The sequence below is a fragment of the Periplaneta americana genome, chromosome 6 (assembly GCF_040183065.1).
Source record: "Periplaneta americana isolate PAMFEO1 chromosome 6, P.americana_PAMFEO1_priV1, whole genome shotgun sequence".
Lineage (NCBI taxonomy): Eukaryota > Metazoa > Arthropoda > Insecta > Blattodea > Blattidae > Periplaneta > Periplaneta americana.
In genome coordinates, this window is record NC_091122.1 from 49,820,275 (window position 1) to 49,841,684 (window position 21,410).

General features: G+C 35.1%; 1 protein-coding gene across 5 annotated transcripts in view; it reads right to left on the reverse strand.

Moving 5' to 3' along the window:
• Window positions 1–6,345: 6,345 nt before the first annotated feature.
• The window catches only part of ERR (estrogen-related receptor), a 370,747-nt gene continuing 355,682 nt past the window's right edge, over window positions 6,346–21,410 (reverse strand). For all 5 annotated transcript variants that reach the window (XM_069828081.1, XM_069828082.1, XM_069828084.1 and 2 more), the window contains one exon: window positions 6,346–10,783. In XM_069828081.1, coding sequence (XP_069684182.1) covers window positions 10,679–10,783 — 105 coding nt within the window. In that variant the 3' untranslated portion in view covers window positions 6,346–10,678. The remainder of the gene's footprint in view (window positions 10,784–21,410) is intronic.

A 21,410-nucleotide genomic window follows, 5' to 3' on the forward strand; every position in this document is an offset into this window, starting at 1 on the left:
CTCTCTGTAGACAATAAAAATAAAGATTACTTCTTAACATAACCTACCAAATGTCAGCTTCAAAATGAACTCCCGTTCAATGTTCTGCAGTAAATGGTTCCAGAGTTCTGAGCCCTGAAAGAGGCTTGTTTTTATAAAATACGCTAAATTTGTCGCTCAATAGTACGAAAACCGTTTGACTTTCGATAGTATATATTTGAAAATGCACTGTCCTCAGCATCTTGTATAAATAGGAAAAAAAATAGAGTATTAAAAAAATGCGAGGTTTTTTACGGATCGATTTCATATGGAATATCCCATATGCTCTAAGACATACGAGATCGACAACAACCCGCATGGAGTTGGACGATATCGACGTAGTTTGCTCGCTGGAACATCTTATATTTTATTCTTCTCTCGCTATCTTTCACTTTTGCTGTTACGAGCTTCAGACATTGAAACCGTGAATGCTTACCGACGGTAGAATTCGAGCTTTTATAGCTACTGTCGTGTAATATTCTGATTCATGCGATGTTGGGATGAATTGCGTATTTTCATTAATTACAATATTCTAGAATCACCTGGAATCGAAGTTCGAAATTAAAAAGTACGAAAGGAAAGAACGAGTATTGAATCTCTCAGGCGGTGGAAACATTCATATGACACATAACTCTAGCTAAGAGCCACGAACTATCCTTGAGAGATCAGCGTATTATAAAATGTTTGTTTCTGTATTCATGCAAGAATCACAGCCAACAAAATTCAAATTCACTTTAGAGATTTACTTGGCGAAGAGCAAAACGGCTTTAGAAAGGGACGATCCCTTGCTGACGGATATTTTACATTAAAGCTTTTGATTGAAAAATACAATTTAACAAAATTACACATAGCTTTCATAGATTTCAAAATGGTATTTGATACAGTTGACCGAAATAGACTCTTATAAATTTTAGCTGATAATGACACCCCAAATCAAATTATATCTGCGATATATAAAATATAAATAATAATATACTCGTAATATTAATAAACGTTCAATCAGAATTCTCTACTTGGGAACCAATTTAATTGTGGTCTTCGCGACAATGTTGCCCTCTATCACCCCTATTATTCAATCATTCGACGTTGGCATTTGACAATACATGGATTCATCACACTCCAAGGAAATATCACCCTAGATACTCTGTTATATGCAGATGATCAAGTCCTTTTTGGCAATACCGAAGATGAATTGCAATATCCTATTCACCACCTAAATCTCATACACTTAGTTTAGAGATTTCAACAAGAAAAACAAAAATAATGGCTTTTAAGGGTAAACAACCCGTGAGAAGTAAGATTTGCATCGATAATTTCATACTGAGTAGGTTAACTCCTTCAAATATTTAGGTTACATCCTATCATACCTTGAAGAGTGTGATATTTCTAAAAAAAAAAACCAATATTATAATAAATCTTTGAGAATCATTAACCAAGTCTTTCCAGTCACAAAAGTCCAAAAACATACAAGACTCACGAAGTGATTTACGCATATCATATATATTTAAGACGGCGCTTATTCCGTCGGATCCCGGCCAACTAGTCACTCATAACGAGTGCACCTCAGCACATGTGTGGACTTCAGTCCTACGTTCATAGACATCTATGACGTAGTGCAGAGGGCGGCCACTAGAGGGAACCCAAGAGTTGGAACTTAATCTGAGACAATTCTGTCCGACGCCGGGGTGGGTATCCGGTGTGGCTTAGTGGATAAAGCATCAGCATGTAGAGCTGAAAACCGGGTTCAAATCCCGGCGCCGGAGAGAATTTTTCTCCGTTCCATTACTCTTTCATCGTACGATGACGCAGAATATCTGCATGGAAATATCATATGTACTTCGGTACATTATAATAATAATAATAATAATAATAATAATAATAATAATAATAATAATGTATACAAGACTTAAATTACAGTATATAAAATTTTGGCACGATAAGTTCTCAGCTATGGCAGTGAAGCCTGGACTATTCGACTCCAAGATGACAGACGATTGACAGCTACAGAAATGAGGTTTTTACGAAGAACTGCTAGCTATAGTCTTCTGGATTACAAGAGGAACACTGACATTATAGACGAATTAGAAATAACACCTATTGTACAATATATACAGGAATCACTTAGTGATATATGACGGCGTTCATTCCGTCGGATCCCGGCCACTTAGTCACTCGTAATGAGTGCACCTCTGCATGTTAGTATGTTGGACATTGTGCCACTGTCACACATCTGTGACACAGTGCATGAGGGTTGGCCACTAAAGGGAAACTAAGAGGTGGAGCTTAAACTGAGAGAATTCAATCCGGCATCAGAATTGGAATCCGGTGTGACTTAGTGGCTAGAGCACGTAGAGCTGAAAACCAGGGTTCGAATCTCGGTGCAGGGGAGAATTTTTCTTCGCTCCACCGATCCTTCATCATAATGGATATGTTTTTTTGTAAGTTGCTTATTAGCAGATTCCGGATTTGATGACGTAGAAGTTAGTATTGCAATGTAGTATAGTTCAAGATCAGCAGACATTTCCTCGTCTCAGATAGAATCCTCATTTCACTGTGTATTTCGTTAAGATCGGGTGAACATTTGACTCCGAAACCTATTCATAATTCCTTGACAATAAGCGTGAACAAAAGGAAAATTACAGTACTCTCACCACAGGCCACAATATCTGTAGCGCACAGTTTACACAAAAGAATTTTCTTTTCATCTGAAGTACCATATGTTTAGCAAAGATTATTTGAATTCCAAAGCAGTGTAGCTACTCCAGCCGTGGCGAAAATGCGACTCACGAGCACATTGTGGCTCGCAATGATAGCTGTGCATTTTCGTTGCTTCCTACCTTCCCCTACCCCCACCCTCTCACTCACTGGAGTCAAACTCCGTTCCATTTGTATTTATCTCTGACCTGCGAGTAGCGTATCGTCGCAATGTCTCTCTCGAAACTATGTACCGGTACCTCTATAAAAACGAAAGTTTCAAGTAGGATGAAAGGACGCATTTTTTGCTGCCAATATGATGAGAATATTAAATGTATGATTTGTTCATAAGTTATTACGAGGAAAACGGTTGTATAACATAAAACGGCATTATAAGTTACTATATGTTAATGATTAAACATTAAATGGTTAAGTGTTGTTATCACCATCATCATCATCATCATCATCTCTATACGTCGATCCTTTTTTCAGCAGATGTACGAATAATGCTGTTAGATCTTCAATTTAAACTAACAGATTTACGATACGATGTTAAATGAAAGCTAGATGTAAGGACTTGACAAATGTTGAACTTTTCAAATCTTTGCCAAAAAATAAATATCCGAACCTTCGTTCTTTCGCTTGCTCTTTTGAAGCCACGTTCGCTACAACTTACATTTGTGAAAAATTATTTTCAACAATGAAAATAGTAAAAACCAAATTTAGATCACTACTGACAGACAATACCTTCGTGATCATGTGATCAACTACGACTGGCAGTAAGTGACATCATTCCTGATTTTGAAACTCTGTCGCAGAGACATTCTGAAGACAGTTCATTTTAGGTTGTGATAACGTGTCCTATGTTTCAATGTTCATTTTTTTCTTCGTTACACATACTAAACATTAGTTTGTAGCCTTGTACTGTATAAAATTTTATTCAAGTGCTTAACGTAAGAAAATGAAAAACCGTTAATAAGTCAGACAGTTGCTTCACTTCTCCTTCGGGTGTCCGCCTCCCTCCATAGGTGTTATGCACGTTGCAGGTTACACAGTGGCTCGTTGCACGATCGCATTTTCGCCACGGCTGAGCTACTCAGATACAAATAATGGTGTATACTCAGAATCATTTTTAACTTTTGGATCATCAAAATCCGGGCCCTGCTTATTAGATAATGCTGGTTGCTTACCGTGCGTTTTTTTTAGAGCAAGACGTAAAGAGCTGCAGCAAGACCGTTCTTTTATTACATTTGCTTCACCGTCGCTGCAGCAGCGCTGTAGCAAGTTTGCAGCAAATCAAAACATCGCTTTACGAGTTTGCTGCACGATTCATCATGGCGGAATGCAAGTTTTGGTCTTTTGCAACGTTTATTATTGTTGAAATCGTCTAGTAATAATAATTCCATGTCATTATCATGGAAGTCGAAACTATTTAACATGTTCGGTTCTTTAGTTTGAATTTATTACTGCAGTAATAGAAGCCAATATTAATTGTCCACCATTTTGGAGTCAGCTGGCCTAATTGCGTTTTTTTTACCCTCATTTTGCTGCAGTGCTTTCAAAAAAAAAAACGCACGGTTATTTACTCCCAAGTAGATTATGCAAAACTCGACAGATGGCAGCATTCGGACATTTTATATGTGCAGCATCTAGTAGAGACTTCCTGAACTTCGTGTTACACTAAAAATGTTGAATTTTCTCATCAATTATTGTACACTGACGTTCAAAGATATCTGACGTACGATTTTATGATCGTACAAGCAAACTTTCTAACCACGGGATAAGTCAGAACCAAAGGTATAACAAATTTACATACTTTGAAATAGTTCTGCTAGTTTTCAATAGGCGACACCATTATTGGGGCGATTAAAAATAAAAGTGTCGGGAAAAATGATGATGTAGATTAAGCATAAATTATTCTCTTAATTGAAAGTATCAGTGATTTTCAACCAAACCCAATGTTGCTTTACAATCAGCAGAGGGGGATGAAATATTGAATTCTATAATGGAGTATATTTATGTAGGATTGGCAACATTGACTACTATCTTCGCCATCTATTCATAGAAATAATAGCTAAAGAAGTAGGCTGACAAGATTTTTTATGATCCAGCAAGGAACATCGGCAAGTTCAAGAAAAACCACAAACACTTACCTAGTCACTCTCTGTTGAAATGTATAAAATACATGTAACAGTAGATACGGATAGAATTTTGCACACTAAATTTGTAGAGTATCTTAATTTTTTTAATTAAATGCATAAACACATGTAACTCCTAATATATGGCGAGTCCTTGGCATCAACCCCTTTGATTTGATTACTCCCCCCCCTTTGATTTGATTACCTGGTTGGGTTTTCCGAGGTTTCCCCAACCAAAAGGCAAATGTCGGGTAATATTTTGGCGAATCCTCGGACCTCACCTCATCTCACTACATCTCGCCAAAATATTGTAAAAAATTGCACAAAATTGTAAAAATTGTACAAAATTACTAAATTGTAAAACTATAAAAATTTGTAAAAATTGTAATTGTAATATTGTAAAATTTTGACTTGTTCCACATCTTAAAGCTTCATTGCCCATGTAAGATCTATGGAATAAAATAAATAAATAAATGAATGAATGAATGAATGAATGAATGAATGAATGAATGAATGAATGAAACCACTAAGAATTCAATTTCAGTACTGACACATGCATGGAATTCTTTCACATAATATTGTATACAGTGAACTCTTAACACGCACATTTTACAAATACTTGTCTGAAGAATGTAACTTTTAAAGGATTTGTTCATTCCCATACAGCTTCACACTAAGTTCTTCACGTGAGAAATGGAAGTTTGTTTTCTCTTGTAACAAAGCTTTAAATGTTTCAACTTCCATTCTTGACTTTTCATCAGTCCAGACTGAGTTCATTGTGGAGAAAACTCTTTCAACTGATGAATTACTGCTTGGAAGATACATGATTAATGACACTATTTTGAGACGATTTTCAAATGGAATGGTATTTTTTTCTTTTTTAATTTTGAAAACATCATACCACTTTTCACCTGTTGGTTTGTTACAAAATTACTCATTTTTTGAACCACTTAAAAATGGACTCTGTGGCAGTTTTAATGCTTTTGCGCAACGCGAATGTTAAGATGACTAAAGACAAAGATGCTATGTTCTTCTCGAAGAGTGCAGAATATCTCATACTGTGCTCACTGGTTCTTCTGTCTCACACTAAGGATCGTTCAGAAATGTGCATGAATCGCAGCAGTTCCATCACGATACTTAAATATTTATATGTAAAATGTTATTGAAATAAAATCAAAGCTTCCGGGGACAAAAATGGGGACATTTGCTCCCCGGGGACAGCAACTCAAAACCGGGAATTGTCCCCGGAAATCGGGGATGTCTGGTCAACCTATAAAGAAGTCACACTTACATCAACAAATTATCGATCATTGTCGATTAGTCGGGTCAGATACCTTTGAACGCCAGTGTACCTCGAACAAGGATGTATCCATGTGAACAATTTTTGTTATGTAAACATGTGAAGAGGAAAAGGTGGGATATAAAAAAAAGTTTGGTGATATCCAAAGAAAAAGTAAGCTAACAAGGAAAATGTAGTTTAAAATAAAATCCAACATTTGTAATTCTTGACACGTATTTTAATATGATGGAAATATTGTTAATAATGACAATTCCTGACTACTTACTTTTTTTCAGCCCAATTACGTTTCCTGTTCTAGACACTAGACTTCTTGTAACATACATGAGAGGAAGTTTCAAACCTGTTTCATATTAAATTTTCAATAATATTCATGACATTAATTACTGTACATTTTTCTTTAAAAAAAATTACAGTCCATAAATCAGAGTACTGCAATATTTAAATGTTTTGAAGAGATATTTTACAAATTTTATTAAAGATTTAGGAATACACATTCTCTTTGTTAAATTACAATGGTTTTATTCTAATCCTGAAATGTTTCTACAAACAAACAACATAAACGAAATAATGAAATGATTTTAAAATCTGTATTAATTAACGACCAATAATTTACAAAGAAATCATTTTCACAATTATTTATTTTTACACAAGAAAGAGTATGTTTCGTTATATTGATAATTTGTCACAGTGTACCGTCTCCTCGAATAAATTTATAAAGAAAGCACACTACATGAGTTGCACTAAAATCATGAACATATTAATATCATTATCAGTGAAAAAAGTCCACTGATACACACTTATGAGTGAATCGTTTTACCATTTCTCTGCTTCTCCACGAGATCACCATCCCAATTCATCTTTTTTTGCTCCTTTCTAGTTCAAACATGCGTTTGCAATGGAACTCTGTTCCAAGCATCCTGGTTGCAATGATCCTTTATGAAATGAAATGGATAGCAGACCAAGGGTGCCAGATGTCCACACTTTGGAGTAGTGGTCAACAATGAATCCTGGTTGAAAGAAATTGCCTGATTCGGGTTCTTTTCCAGGGTCTTTTCTCAACCAATTCAAAGCAAATGCTGGGCAATTTTCGGTGTTAGACCCTTTAGCTCATTTCACCATAATTAATTTCAACTTCATCTATCATCACTGAATACCTTTAGATCAATACAGGATGCAGCAGGATGTAGTACTGTTGACATGTTTACAAATGGCATTATTTTGAGAAGGTTGCAGAACTCTGAGGGGATGGAGTGCAGCATTGATCGCACCCTCTGTTGGAACTGTGTTATGTAGATGAATTGATAGATGACACCAAAGAGTGAATCATGATACAGGAATGTGATCCTACAGACTTAACAAATCTCCCTGTGAAAGAATTGATAAGTATTGGACTGTGGTGCAAGCCTTCAGGGCCCAAAACAAAAAGACTGCCAGATCTGGACTGTATGGTAATGAACCGAAATGTTCATCCATTTTTCTCTGCTCTCTTTGTGCAGGGACATGTGTAATCTCATATTGAAGAACGACTTTGTTTTCTTTATTTTCTTGATGCTTGTCTTCACTTAAACAGGAATTTTACATTGCACTGTTCTGCAGTTCCTTGTGACCTACAAAATGTTTAATATGTTATTGTCTGAGAGATGGCAGGTATTCCTGGAAAGGCAATAAAAATATGTCGATTGGAATAGCGATTTTGTGAAAAAGTAAATAATGCTGAAACGTCCCTCATAATATACTCATGTAAATCTTTTATTCGATTATGACATTGATATATTCCTGACTTACGGCACTTTTTCCATATATTTGGCGAGACACTTACAACTATCACTTTGAGATATCTCCTATACTATTACTGATATCGACAAGCTGTTTTCAGTAGAGTTAAGGGCACATAAGAGCTCACAAATCTAGCTTACAGAGAATGAATATTAGTCAAAACAAAATAAGTATTATCAGCACAAAGTTTTAATTTTTTAATGGATAGGTAGGCATAGGCATAACAAAAATTAACCTAAATAAAATTATATTGGTAACAATAATGGTGTTTATAGCATGTTCCTAATGAAAATAGTTAATGAAATGTAACTATTAAACTTTTATCCTTCAGATGAAACACCTGTATGATACAAGGAAAACAATAACAAAAAGTGATGTTATTTTGTTTACTGCAATAACAATAACAGTAGAAAGTCACGGTGAAGTTATGTTGTTATTTTGTTTAGTTTAGGTGTAAATAATTAATACCTGTACAATGCATTGAAAGTAAGTGGCCAGGAATGTAATCGCAAGATAGCATTGTATTTTTTTTTCGTTCACCATACACGAGAATCATATCAGCTTTTTCAGGATTGCTAAATATCTCCTTTCTTTAAATATTCACCACATCTTACTTCAATAAAAATAAAACAAACAGTAAACAAAATAACATTCCTTTCTGTTACTGTTTTTCTTATATTTCATCTTAAGGATAAAAGTGTAATGGCGATATTCTATTAACTATCTGCATGAGAAACATGTGGTAAACGTCATTATTATTCTAATTTTATTTACTTTAATTTCTGCTATACTTATAACTACTGTTCAGGGGCATAACGAATGTGATACGGGCCCACCTGCAAAAATAAAATTTCGGGCCCCCTAAAATAAAGTGTATACCGGTAAGCTATCAATAACTAGCAATAACATAAATATAATTACAGCAAGTAGAAGTTCAACTTTAATGCAATATATTTCCACGTTATAAGAACAAAGGGATGAATCACTCATTATTGTAAGATTATTAAAATAATAACAAAATATTTAATATATATTATAGTGATTGAAATTAAATTGGTAGAACTCTTGACTCAACCCGTTGCAGAAGATGCGACGAGCAAGAAATGCTTTCTCACGTCTTGGATTTCTGCCATCATGGAGAATTCCTCTGAATCAACAGACATAATACAGTTCGTTCTCTCATCGCATCTTCAATCCGTCAGAATGCTTCCTATGAGGTTTATGATGAGGTTGGTTGTGTCTCTTCTGATGGCTCTACTAGACGTGCTGATATAATTGATCGGCAGGATAAGGGTGTCATTCTTGATCCCACAGTCCGTTTCGAGATGCATGAGCAACAGCCATAAGAGGTGTGTGCATTGTTTATAGCTGTGCTGGATTCAACTCATTCAACAACACAGTCCGATTCTATGAAACGTCGTGAATAGCGAACTGACCAGTTCCATGAAGACTGCAATTGATTAGGCTTTTCTTTCTTTCTTTCTTTCTTCCTTCTTCTTCTTCTTCTTCTTCTTCTTCTTCACGTGGTGTTTGCAGGACACCTTAAAAACCCAGGCCCGCCTGCATTGCAGACTCTGCAGCCCTAATGTTATGCCGCTGCTACTGTTCCATTAAAACTTTGTGCTGAAAATATTCTTTTTTCTTATTAATTAATATTCAATCTCTATAGACTAGATTTGTAAGCTCATATGTGTCTTTAAATCTAGCAAAAACAGTTCGTCGATATCAGTGACACTATAGGAGATATCTAAGGTGGTAGTTTCAAGTATATTCAAAATATTTATATTGTTATGTCATCAGTTAAGAACGTGTTCTGTGCAGTAATAAATATCTCTTCAAAACATTACATATATAATGTCTTATGTTACAAAAAATTGTGTTCAATGATTCAAACCAACTCATTATTCAGCTGTGCCATTCTCTCCAAAGCTTCATTTCTATGTCACAGCATTCTGATTTATTTTAAAATATAACAGCCATATCAGAGGTAGGTGAAACAGCATGAAACAGGTTTGCAAATACACCTTACATCTGCCAAAAGTGAGGGTGATGTACAAAAATAAACATAGCACTCATTTTTTCCCTTAAAACCTTTTCTAAAATAACATTTATGGTACAACTCTGACACCTCTTAACTATGTGCAACAGTAAAATGTCAATTGCAGCAACTTTTAGGATACCGGTACATACATGTTAAACATATGTATATTCACCTCCACTGCTGTATTTGTTAACCAGATCTACCTTCAAAATATTACGCAGTGAAACATAGATATGGCATCCATTAACATAAAGTTAAATAACAATTTCAAAAGCGACGTACCAACCTAATGACTTTTACAAAATTCACTATGATTATGCACCAAATACCTAACCTTAAAACTTAGATGATGTACGTAACTGTAGGCATTTTAGCAGTTACCTCTATCAGGTACTGTATTCATATCAGGCATAATTATTCCTGTCATTGTGTGAAAGAGAACTTTTGTGGAAATCTTATTAGTAAAAAAAAAAAAAAAGCAACCAAAGCAATTTAATTGTTTTATGCATCGTCACTGATATACTGGCTGGCTGGAAATAGTACAACTACAAACAATTCCTTTACGTGTGCCACGACAGAGGAACATGTGTTATTTGAAGTTTATGCTGGATCTATACAAGCATAGCAATCAATAGAATATCCTAGAAATACTATAGAATCGGTGGTATAATCTAGAAAAGTGAAGATTTGTGTCCTCACGAATTTTATATATCACAGATGCGGCACGTGGATACCGATACAGTACCTGTATGCCAGCTCTAAGTTTCCACTCAGTCCTGCAGACATCTTTGCATTATTGCTGTACATCAGACGTAACTGAGAAATGATAGAAAAATTAGCAAAAAATTATACTTGTGCCATTATCTATTATTTTGTGTTAAAATTAATTAATAGATTCCATTTTGCAGTGTTCACAATGGTTTACATCAATGATCATATTAATTTCACTTCACAATTGCATAAGCTTATGCCAATTCCTGAAACATCTTATAAACAACACGTACATAAATTGTACTTACGATAATTTAACTTTGGTTCAACATTGCAATAGAACACTAAATATTTTCAACAGGATTAAGTTTTCATTACGCAGAAAATTAATGAAGAAGCAAACACATGTACACTCTTTAACATGGAAATTGGTCGCTATTCAGAGACTAAGTCCCATCTTGGAATAACTTGGGAATCATCATGTGCGCTGTGTTTATTACACGCATGCATTTTACATAGAGAGATTTGACGCCTGGTCTTTGTAACAAGAAGAAGCTATAAAGACTTCGTAGGGAATATGTCATTTCGTGACATACAGATTCATCGCTGCTACAACTTGATTTCATCCTCAGACCTTGATGCTTAATATTTCCCCATGTGAATTTTGCATTAACCCGAACGATACTTGAACTAATTCATACTACAGCTATAAAAGAACGACCATTTTCCGTGTCACAAGGTCAACATTCTGCTCAATCTCTCCCCAGCATATAGAATATTCCTGAGACTTTAGGATAAAATATAGGACTCGAAAAGCTTATCAACTAGATTATATATCTGATTTGATAGAAGTATAACCCACCTATGCAAGGGTAAACGTGATCAAGGATGAGAATGATGACTTGCTTGCAGACGCTCATTCAATCCTGAACAGATGGAAAAACTATTTTGGACAACTCCTAAATATACATAGGCCAAATAGAAATGATCAGGACGAAATTGAAATACAAACTGCTGAGCCATTTATACCCGAACCCACACTTTCTGAAGTCGAAATTGCGATAGAAAATCTGAAAAATTATAAGTCTCCAGGTATCGATCAAATTCCAGCAGAATTAATACAAGAGGGTGGAAGCGCATTATCTAGCGAAATTTATAAGCTTGTACTTGCTATTTCGGAAAAGGAAATTGTACCAGAAAAATGGAAGGAGTCCATAATCGTATCTATCTTTAAGAAGGGGGACAAGACTAAGTGTAGTAACTTTCGAGGAATATCACTTTTGTTGACGTCGTACAAAATTTTGTCCAATATTCTTTTGAGAAGCCAGAAATGCATATAGAGTGTTAGTTGGGAGGTCGGAGGGAAAAAGATCTTTGGGAAGGCCGAGACGTAGATGGGAGGATAATATTAAAATGGATTTGAGGGAGGTGGGATATGATGATAGAGAATGGATTAATCTTGCTCAGGATAGGGACCAATGGCGGGCTTATTTGAGGGTGGCAATGAACCTCCGGGTTACTTAAAAGCCAGTAAGTAAGTAAGTAAATAACCCACCTATTCCATCTAAACAACAGTTTCGAACTACTAAGATTTATTTCAAATCATCCGTCCTCAAGTGAGGTTGACCACTGGGATCCGGAATTAACAAACATAAAAGATAAAGGGAAATGAAACGAGCAAAATAATGATTCGATGTGTACATTAAAACAAAAATTTACGTGTTAACATGTAGATGATAGTGTAGAATTTGAAGAGAGAGGCCTTCAGACTTTCCATTACGATCTTCTGAACTTCATAAAAGGGAATTTGAAAGGATTTAAGGATATTACATGTACATTTTGGTAAACAACCCCTCGCTCCAAATAGTAAGCTTGTAACATCCCAGTTGTAAAGCGAAATGCCAAATAAACTGTAAGCAGGGACTTCGATACTATTATGTCATGTGGGAGAAGTTCTAGGAGGCTGTGTGGCATAATATGCCGCTGTGAATGTTGTAGTAGTAGTAGTAGTAGTAGTAGCAGCAGCAGCAGCAGCAGAAGTAGTAGTAGTAGTAGTAGTAGTAGTAGTAGTAGTAGCAGCAGCAGCAGCAGTAGTAGTAGTAGTATTAGTAGTAGTAGTAGTAGTAGTAGTAGTAGTAGTAGCAGCAGCAGCAGCAGTAGTAGTAGTAGTAGTATTAGTATTAGTAGTAGTAGTAGTAGTAGTAGTAGTAGTAGTAGTAGTAGTAGTAGTAGTAGTAGTAGTAGTAGTTTTATTTTGCCTGGCAAAGGTAAGGCCTAAGCAGAGTTGCCAGTTTTTCTCATCAGGAAACCAGGACAGGTGATGATACTGCCTACCTTAACGTGACTACACATTTGAATTAATTCAGTCTGTAATACATCTGATTTTATCAGTTTTATGCATTGCAACTAATTATATAGGACCTAAACTTTTAATTTTGTTACATTTTTGCTAGATTATGAAATTTCCTTTCAATTACTGATAAAGTCTGGAAAATTAATGTCATATTACAAACTGATCTAAAAAAAAAAAAAGGCATGCTACATGTTTAAATCTTAAAAATAATAAATAAACTTTCAAAGAGAATAAATAAAGATACTAGTGTTATCGTTTTTATTTCAATACAACCTGATGGGAGGTAACAAGCAGTGTTGACGACAATGTTGAACATCGGTTGGAGAGATTCTTGAGAAAATGAATAAGGAATTTTGAAAATAATTTTATATAAATGAGCAAAAAAAAAAATTTATTTTTCCAATCTTTTCGACATTCCAAAACAAATATACCTCAATCTAGGATGCAGGACACACCATTAAAATCCAGCAAGTCTGAACCTAAGGCAGGTTCTGGAGCCAAATTAGTGGTTTCACAGTATTACAAATTCTTTTCAAAGCAGGAAATGGTTGTGCAGTACTGGTACGTTATTTCAACATAAAATGAAGGGTTCAGAACCATAGTGGCCCAAGTGCCATTTATTAAAAATGGAGAAATCAAGGGTTAAAGTTAAGTGAATACCATAGTTTAATGAAGATTGACATGTCATTTAGTTTTAATGCGTATACTTTATATTACTTGCTATATGTTTTCATTGAATTATGATAAAAACTTCATTTTAACCCTTGTTTTCTACGGTTTTAGTAAATGGTGCTTGGCCCACTATGGTTTTGAATCCTTCAAATGTCAATCCTAGGATCAGTGGCAGAGTATGGCATTTTGACAAGTGTTAGCACCCTTTGTATTTACAGTCGTGTGTTTGACACATTGTGTAAGCCAAGCTTAACAGAGTTTGAAACAGATACTGATCTCACACATGACTCACGGTTCAACAATGTATGAATCATGCCCATTCCGAATTATAAGTTGCTGACCCTTTATATCAGTGATGTCAAAGCAAACGCATTTGTCTGACCTTGACGTCGTGCGCGGGCAGCAAGCACTAAGTATGGAAAGAGGAAGGGTTGTGTATATGAATAAGCAACCTGTTGGATTAAGAAAACAGTGGTGCACAAACTTCAAACGGAACGTGAAATTTTATGTCGTTATTTTTATATGTCTGTAAAACAAAAGTACTAACACTGATTTCTTAATATTGCACTTGTGTTTTAAATCTTAATAACATAATAGAGAGTTAAGAAGCAATATTCACTTAAATTCCATAGTAGTATAATATTATACTGTATTAAGTGGATAAAACACATCATTCATAAAGAAAGTGATATTCCAAAGAAAGAGATTGAGTATGACATGATAAGTTGGAATTTATATTGATGGTATCTTTAGCCTTACAAAAGTAATCAATAAACTAATCAAAACAATATTACAGTACAAAGCAAAGTTACCTAGGTACTGTATCTGTTTTAAGTGTAGCCTAACTAATATTACATAACAAAAATCTTATTGCATTATGCTTTTAAGGTGATATTTGTGAGCAACTTCCTATCATCAGAATATTAAATTATTTTATCGAAATCTGCTGAAGCTATAGAGCTGACATTTTTACAACACATGGGCACGTATCTTTTGCTTATGATGTAACAGTAGTTGCTTTGTTAATTCATTTCCTTACAAACAATTTCGATGCGAATATTTTCAAAATTTTCAATACACTATCTTCAGTAATACGTATATACAGTATATTAAATTTACCGAAAACATTCTGTAAGGCTACTAAATAAATAGGCCTAGACCTGAAAATTTCACTTTTCTATACAAAAAGTTGAGAAAATATTTCTTTTGAATAAAAAAATCAAACTTGTGAAAAATGAGCATTAAAATTAAAACTTACATTCTTATAATGCACTTATACTTCTCAGGCAAATCTAAAAATTAACATGGATACAGTTTTAATAAGTTCTCTTCCCTTTATCTATTGAATCAGTGCTGGCCATCCCTGTATATAGCTCGACCAAGCGGCATATACTACCTCTTTCATCTGTCTCTTTCCTTTCTGCTGTAAAGCGCTCAGGCTCTCCTGGGCTGTAAAGTGCGCGCTTGCTCCTGTGGGCATCAATTGACATGCCTGCTTTATACGATATATATCATGTCAACGTTTACATCCATGTAAAATGAATCTCACAATTTTGTATCCGGTGCTACAATTACATTCATTACAGATATACCTTTTTATGGGCATTCTTATACTTTAGATTCATATCTCTTACTTACATTCCCTCATTATTGTATCCTCCTCTTTTCCTTACACTCATTCACTATAATCTCTTACATCTAAACTGATCTGTATTCCCACCTTTAAAAAAAATTGACACTTTTACAACTCCTTTCTTGATTTCCAGTTCACTTATATCGAACACATACTGTTTCTAATAATATTTGTTGCTAATCCTTACTACACCAATATCCAATCAGATCGTTATTCTGTATGTTTCTTACGTGCAATACATTTTATCTCACTTATTTTCTTCATGCTATGCTTCGCTATACTGGCTAGCTTCCTCCACAATACTCCTTGCCTGTTTTCATTATCTCTATCATCTCGCTTAACTTTCTACTACATTCTCCTAATTTATTATCTATAATATTGGAAGTGGAAAAGGAACTGGTTGGGTAACTGGCTAAGAAGAAACTGCTTACTGAAGGATGCACTGAAAGGAATGGTGAATGGGAGAAGAGTTTGGGGTAGAAGAAGATATCAGATGATAGACGACATTAATAATAAGAAAGAAGTGCGCACAAACGTGCAATTTAGATTGGTATGAGTTACTTTTCTTTACTATATTCCATCAGTGACTTCGTTCTATTCACACATTTACTAAAATGATATTTTGGACACACTTCGTTGCACAGTTTGCACAAGCACTCGGGGGAAGGTTCGTGGTACTCTGATCTTCTGCACAGTCTGTGGTGAAAACCGTGAACTGCTAGCCTTGTTATGGCGCTTCGTAACTTGTTGTTCAGCCCTGTCCAGTTGCGGTTGATATTGTGTCCATTCCATAGAATTCACTTTCTATTTCCGCCTTCTTCTCTTGCATGACCGTGCGTAATCGAAGTTCTGCTGCGGTAGATGGCAGCATGAGTCTGCTTCGTAGTTTCTCTATCACGAAGGGTTCTCGCGCGAGTTCATATGCCATTCTCGAGGGTGTATACTTTGAGATTCCCAGTGCTGCTTTTAAGAACCTTGCTTTGACGTTCTCCATGGTCTTGAGGTCATTGTAGTTTAGCAGGGTCCATGTGATAGACGACATTAAGATATATGGATAGATGAGATTAAGATATATGGATCATATGAGGAAACAAAGAGGAAGGCAGAAAATAGGAAAGACTGGAGAAAGCTGGGTTTGCAGTGAAAGACCTGCCTTTGGACAGAATATTAAATGAAAAATTTTTAAATTATGGTTTATTTAATGATGCTCGCAACTGCATAGGTTATATCAGCGTCGCTGGTGTGCCGGAATTTTTTCCCATAGGAGTTCTTTTATATTCCAGTAAATATACTGACATGAGCCTGTCGCATTTAAACACACTTAAATGCCATCGACCTCGGCTGGGATCGAATCCGCAACCTCGAGCATAGAAGGCCAGCACTATATCAATTATGCTACTGAGGGCGACTACTAAATGAATGAATGAATGAATGAATGAATGAATGAATGAATATTATACTTAGAAAATCAACTATTTTCTTAACCTTCACTGGGCCGAATCATCAACTTCACCCGTAAGTGTTACAAACTCATCTTCTTTTTCTTGTCTTCACCTCTCCACATTTCATCCCTTGCACTCACAAAAACACTTTCACATCCAGTGGCGGTGCGTCAATAAGAGCACAAGAGCACGTGAACACCTTGTTTCCATTAATGCACGACTAGTTTTATTATTTAATACCGTATTGACGTAGTGGGAATGTATAATGTCAGAATCGAGTATTTTAAATTTACCGCATCTTGCATAAACGTCTTATGTAAACCTGGTAACATTCGTTCACGTACAAGCCGTGCTCTTTTCAAGAAGGTTACAGGAATTTCACGCATGCGCGGGAGAAAATTGTCTTTCGCTCGCTGCTTATGACTCGTCAAGAGCACAAAGTGTTACGTGAACAGTGAATCTATCCTACAGATGTCAGATGCATCGATGCTATCGTTCACGTGCTATATCTCGACAAGGAAATTTAATAGTCTGTATTCTAGCCTATAGGTGTCAGCATCTCACTGTCGGAACGTTTACTTTATGTGGATGTGTGTACAGTGCTGCTACAAGGGTGTAGTTTGTGAATTACTATACTTTAGTGTTAGCATAATAGCATAGTTTGGCTTTCAAACACGTGTTGGCTGAATGTGGTGGTGGAATGAATTTAAGTATCTGTATGGTAGTGTATAATATTTAAGAATACTATTTGCTGGCATGTATTTATAGTAATCAATCTATGAGAAATGGGATTACAGTACTGGTATAGGCTATAGTGTATCAGTGTGTTGTGAATCAAAATATATTACTGAACACACGCTTTTGTAAATAACGGCACTGTGGTATGTACCTATTAATTTTTAACAAACGTAAACAATTAACTCTGTTCAAGCAATTTGGAACAGTAAAGAACTGAGTAAAGTGGCTTACAAGGAAAAATTGGAAATAAAAAGACTGGGTTCCATTATTACTATTATTATTATTATTATTATTATTATTATTATTATTGTATGTTCTTTTGAATTTATATGCGGTTTTTTCGATAGTGAAACATTGGAATCATGGTATTTTATATTAGGCTAAAAGTACGATTTCAAATTCTCTTCGATTCTGGAACACAAAATTGTGAACACACATAATATTTTATCACGAGCTGCCACTGTTCACATCCCATCTCTGCACCGACCTTCATTCCCACTAAGCTATTTAACTCACTTCCCAAATCACTTGAATTTTTACTCGTGTCACTAGACATCATTGCACTTGTGGTACTTAAGCTGCTCTTATCTTGTATTATTTTAATGTACCGAAGTACATATGACATTTCCATGCAGATGCTCTTATCTGTTTTCTTCTTATGGATTGTTGGTCTCAGCATATTTTTCGCCTCATTATTCTTTTTCATTTCCTGGTTCTGACTTGCTTCCACTGGTACGATGTCTTTGTTCTCCAAATTCAGTGCCTTATCTCCATCGTCCACACATCCCTATTCAGTGATCTTGTTATGAATGTTACTTTCCACCACAACTGCTGACTGAACAGACTGTCCCTCACCTGTCACATATTTTCTGTCCCAGTTCGAATTCCAGTCTCTTCTAAACCTCTGTTTAGCTGGAATGATCGGTATTAATCTATGCCAATGATTTTCTATCTTTTCCATACTTTCCAGTTTGTGCGATAATGACAGCTGCTTCATTTTATTTTTCTGTTAACCATTCTTTTTCCTCACGATTGTAATTCCACCACTTTGTCCGTTAGTACCTGGTGACCTCGTGTCCATTTCTTCAGATCTCCTCTGCTCTTTATCATGTTGTTGTTCTCACTTCTTCGTGTTTAATCCGAATATTGGGTGATCTTCATTTTCCTTACAGAATTCTACGTCATAGAATTTCCATTGATTTTTAATTTATCTTCATATAACTTGGCAAAGTGACCAATCGCTCTTGCTGCCTTCATGAAAGGGAGTAGTAGCTTCCTTTTACATCTGATCTCGTAGCTCATGACCCTTTTATATGAAAAAATTGACAACAATTTCATTAAAATTACCTATACAAAGGAGCTTTCATCGTATTCATAACATTAATTAAATGTAAATAAAATAAAATAATTGTTTGGGATGGATAGCAGGGCATATTAAATTCACATTTTATCAGTCTTATTAATGGTATACCATACTGGCTTGTTTTCCAGATTTTGTATGTGTACCCAGCTCATACCAACCCACTTTAAGCACTGAAATGCACTGAGTTAGAATATCCTACTCACAAGCAAACATTCTGATGGGGGCAGATAAAAATGTTATTTTTTTTCTCCCACCATGTTAATAATGTCAAAAGAAGTGCTTATACAAATTTCGGTCACTCGACCGCAATTACGAAGGCTGTAAAAAATAAGTTCGCCAGGGGCAGTTAACAGAAAGAAAACACAATTTCATCGGAAAAATTTATTGGCACAGACACATCAATTGTTGAGCTTTTTTCAACATATTCCCCACCAGAATTGATACATTTGTCATATCATGGAATCAACATAGAGGTGCAGATGGCTGTCAAACGCTGGTTCCGATCACAAGCGACTGACTTACGACACAAGGATACAAAAATTGATCCCATGGCATGACAAATGTCTCAATTCCAGTGGACGATATGTTGACAAATAGCACAACAATTACTGTATCTGTTTCAATAAATCTTTCTGTGTAATGTGTTTTTTTTTTCTGTAAATAGCCCGAGGGAAAATCACTTTCTGGACGGCCTCGTAATTGCGGTCGAGTGGCCAAAATTTGTATAAGCACTTGTTTTGACATTAATAACATGGTGGAAGAAAATAATTTAATTTTTTTACCTGCCCCTATCAGAATGTTTGCTTGTCGGATGGCATTGTTGGCCGAATCTCCATTAATTACATGGCCAGCATGCTATGTGGTGTGTAATCCAGCACGTTGTATTACGATCTAAGTGGAGTCTTATTCCACAAACCATTTTCCATCCTGATCAGAATAACTGTCATTTCGGAACTGATGTTTCAATCAACTGTTCTTTTTCGGAACTGTACTAAAAGATCTGTCCAGTTACTTTTTTCCCATATCTACTATTACTAATGTATTAACAACAGCTTGAATGTAAGATGACAGAGGATGCGGTAAGAGGAAGGATAATGATAACAGAAACTTTCATTCATACTGTTGGTAAAGAACAATCTTTTTTTAAAGTTAATTTGATCTATCATAACATTTATGCATGAAGATCCAAGTGATAATGTCAATCAGTATCTGGATCAATTTTTGAGGCATGATAGAACTTCATCTTATTTTAGCAAGCTGCCGAAGACAATCTTGGTTTTGGTACTTTAGTCACTGGATTAGCAAAAGACGAAAAACGCATTACCTAAATACTCTCTGGCCCATACTCACGATCTCTCCCAGTCAGGCCCGAATTTAGGGTTCTATGCAGCGTGGTCACAGTGAATGGTGTGTCCCCATTATAAGTGAAACACTATGATAAGAACAGTGTAAATTTGTTTATAATTCTATTATTTATTGTTTTTTATACAATAATTACATTCCCTTGAACTTAATATGGTGAAATACAAAACTAAATATGAAGTGAAAAGGATAATACAATTTTATTATCATTAAATCAATAATAAAATGGGTACTAGTAAGTAACAAAAATAAAAATTAAGTATGCCAGGTACGTTCATTTACAGCAAAGGTTTCTTTTTTGTTTATTATTATTATTATTTTTTTTTTTTTTTTTTTTTTTTTTTTTTTTTTTTTTTTTTTTTTACTCCTGAGCAATTTTTCTATAATCTCTTAAAAGTCCATTTTTAGAGTAATTTCTCTTTCACAACTCATCAGAATTACACAGCTTGTATTATGTATGTAGTGTCATGCAGAGATCCTGAATCTTCCTGTATGTATGTGTGTGTAGGGGAAGTTTTGTATTAAAAACTTAATCATATATTCATAATTGTAATAGGCGTGATTTATCAGTTTGGCAGCCTAACAATGAGATGAGAAATTTCTTTTACATAAATTGAAAGACAAAAGTGATAACTGGTTAGAAAATTACGTATACTAAAGATTGGTCAGAAAATTACGTATACTAAAGATTAGTTAGAAAATTACGTATACTAAAGATAGCTTAGAAAATTACGTATTCTAAAGATGTAAAACTCTTAGATTATCTGTAATGGACATGAATGTTTAATCACAGGCATTCGATTTCTATTTTTTGTGCAATGCCATTATTTGCACCAACTCATGTCACTTGTGCCAAAAGGCATAGACCACTTAATACCCTATTCACGTGACTTAGTTCGTAGAGGTCGCAGATTTTTAGCTGTCCAGAATAACACAGGTTGTTTGCGCTTAAGCAACATTTCATAGTTGCAATATTATGACTCAGTCGCTGTTAGTTATGGTCTGGTAAGTTAAATATTACTTGTGCTCTGACAAAATATTGTAACTACGAAGATGATGATGAGCTGTAAGAACTAAGTCGCGTGAAACGCATTAGTTCATTAGAAACTATCCAGAGTGCACTAAAGCTGATGTATCTACATTACAATTATTATAAATGATGATGATGA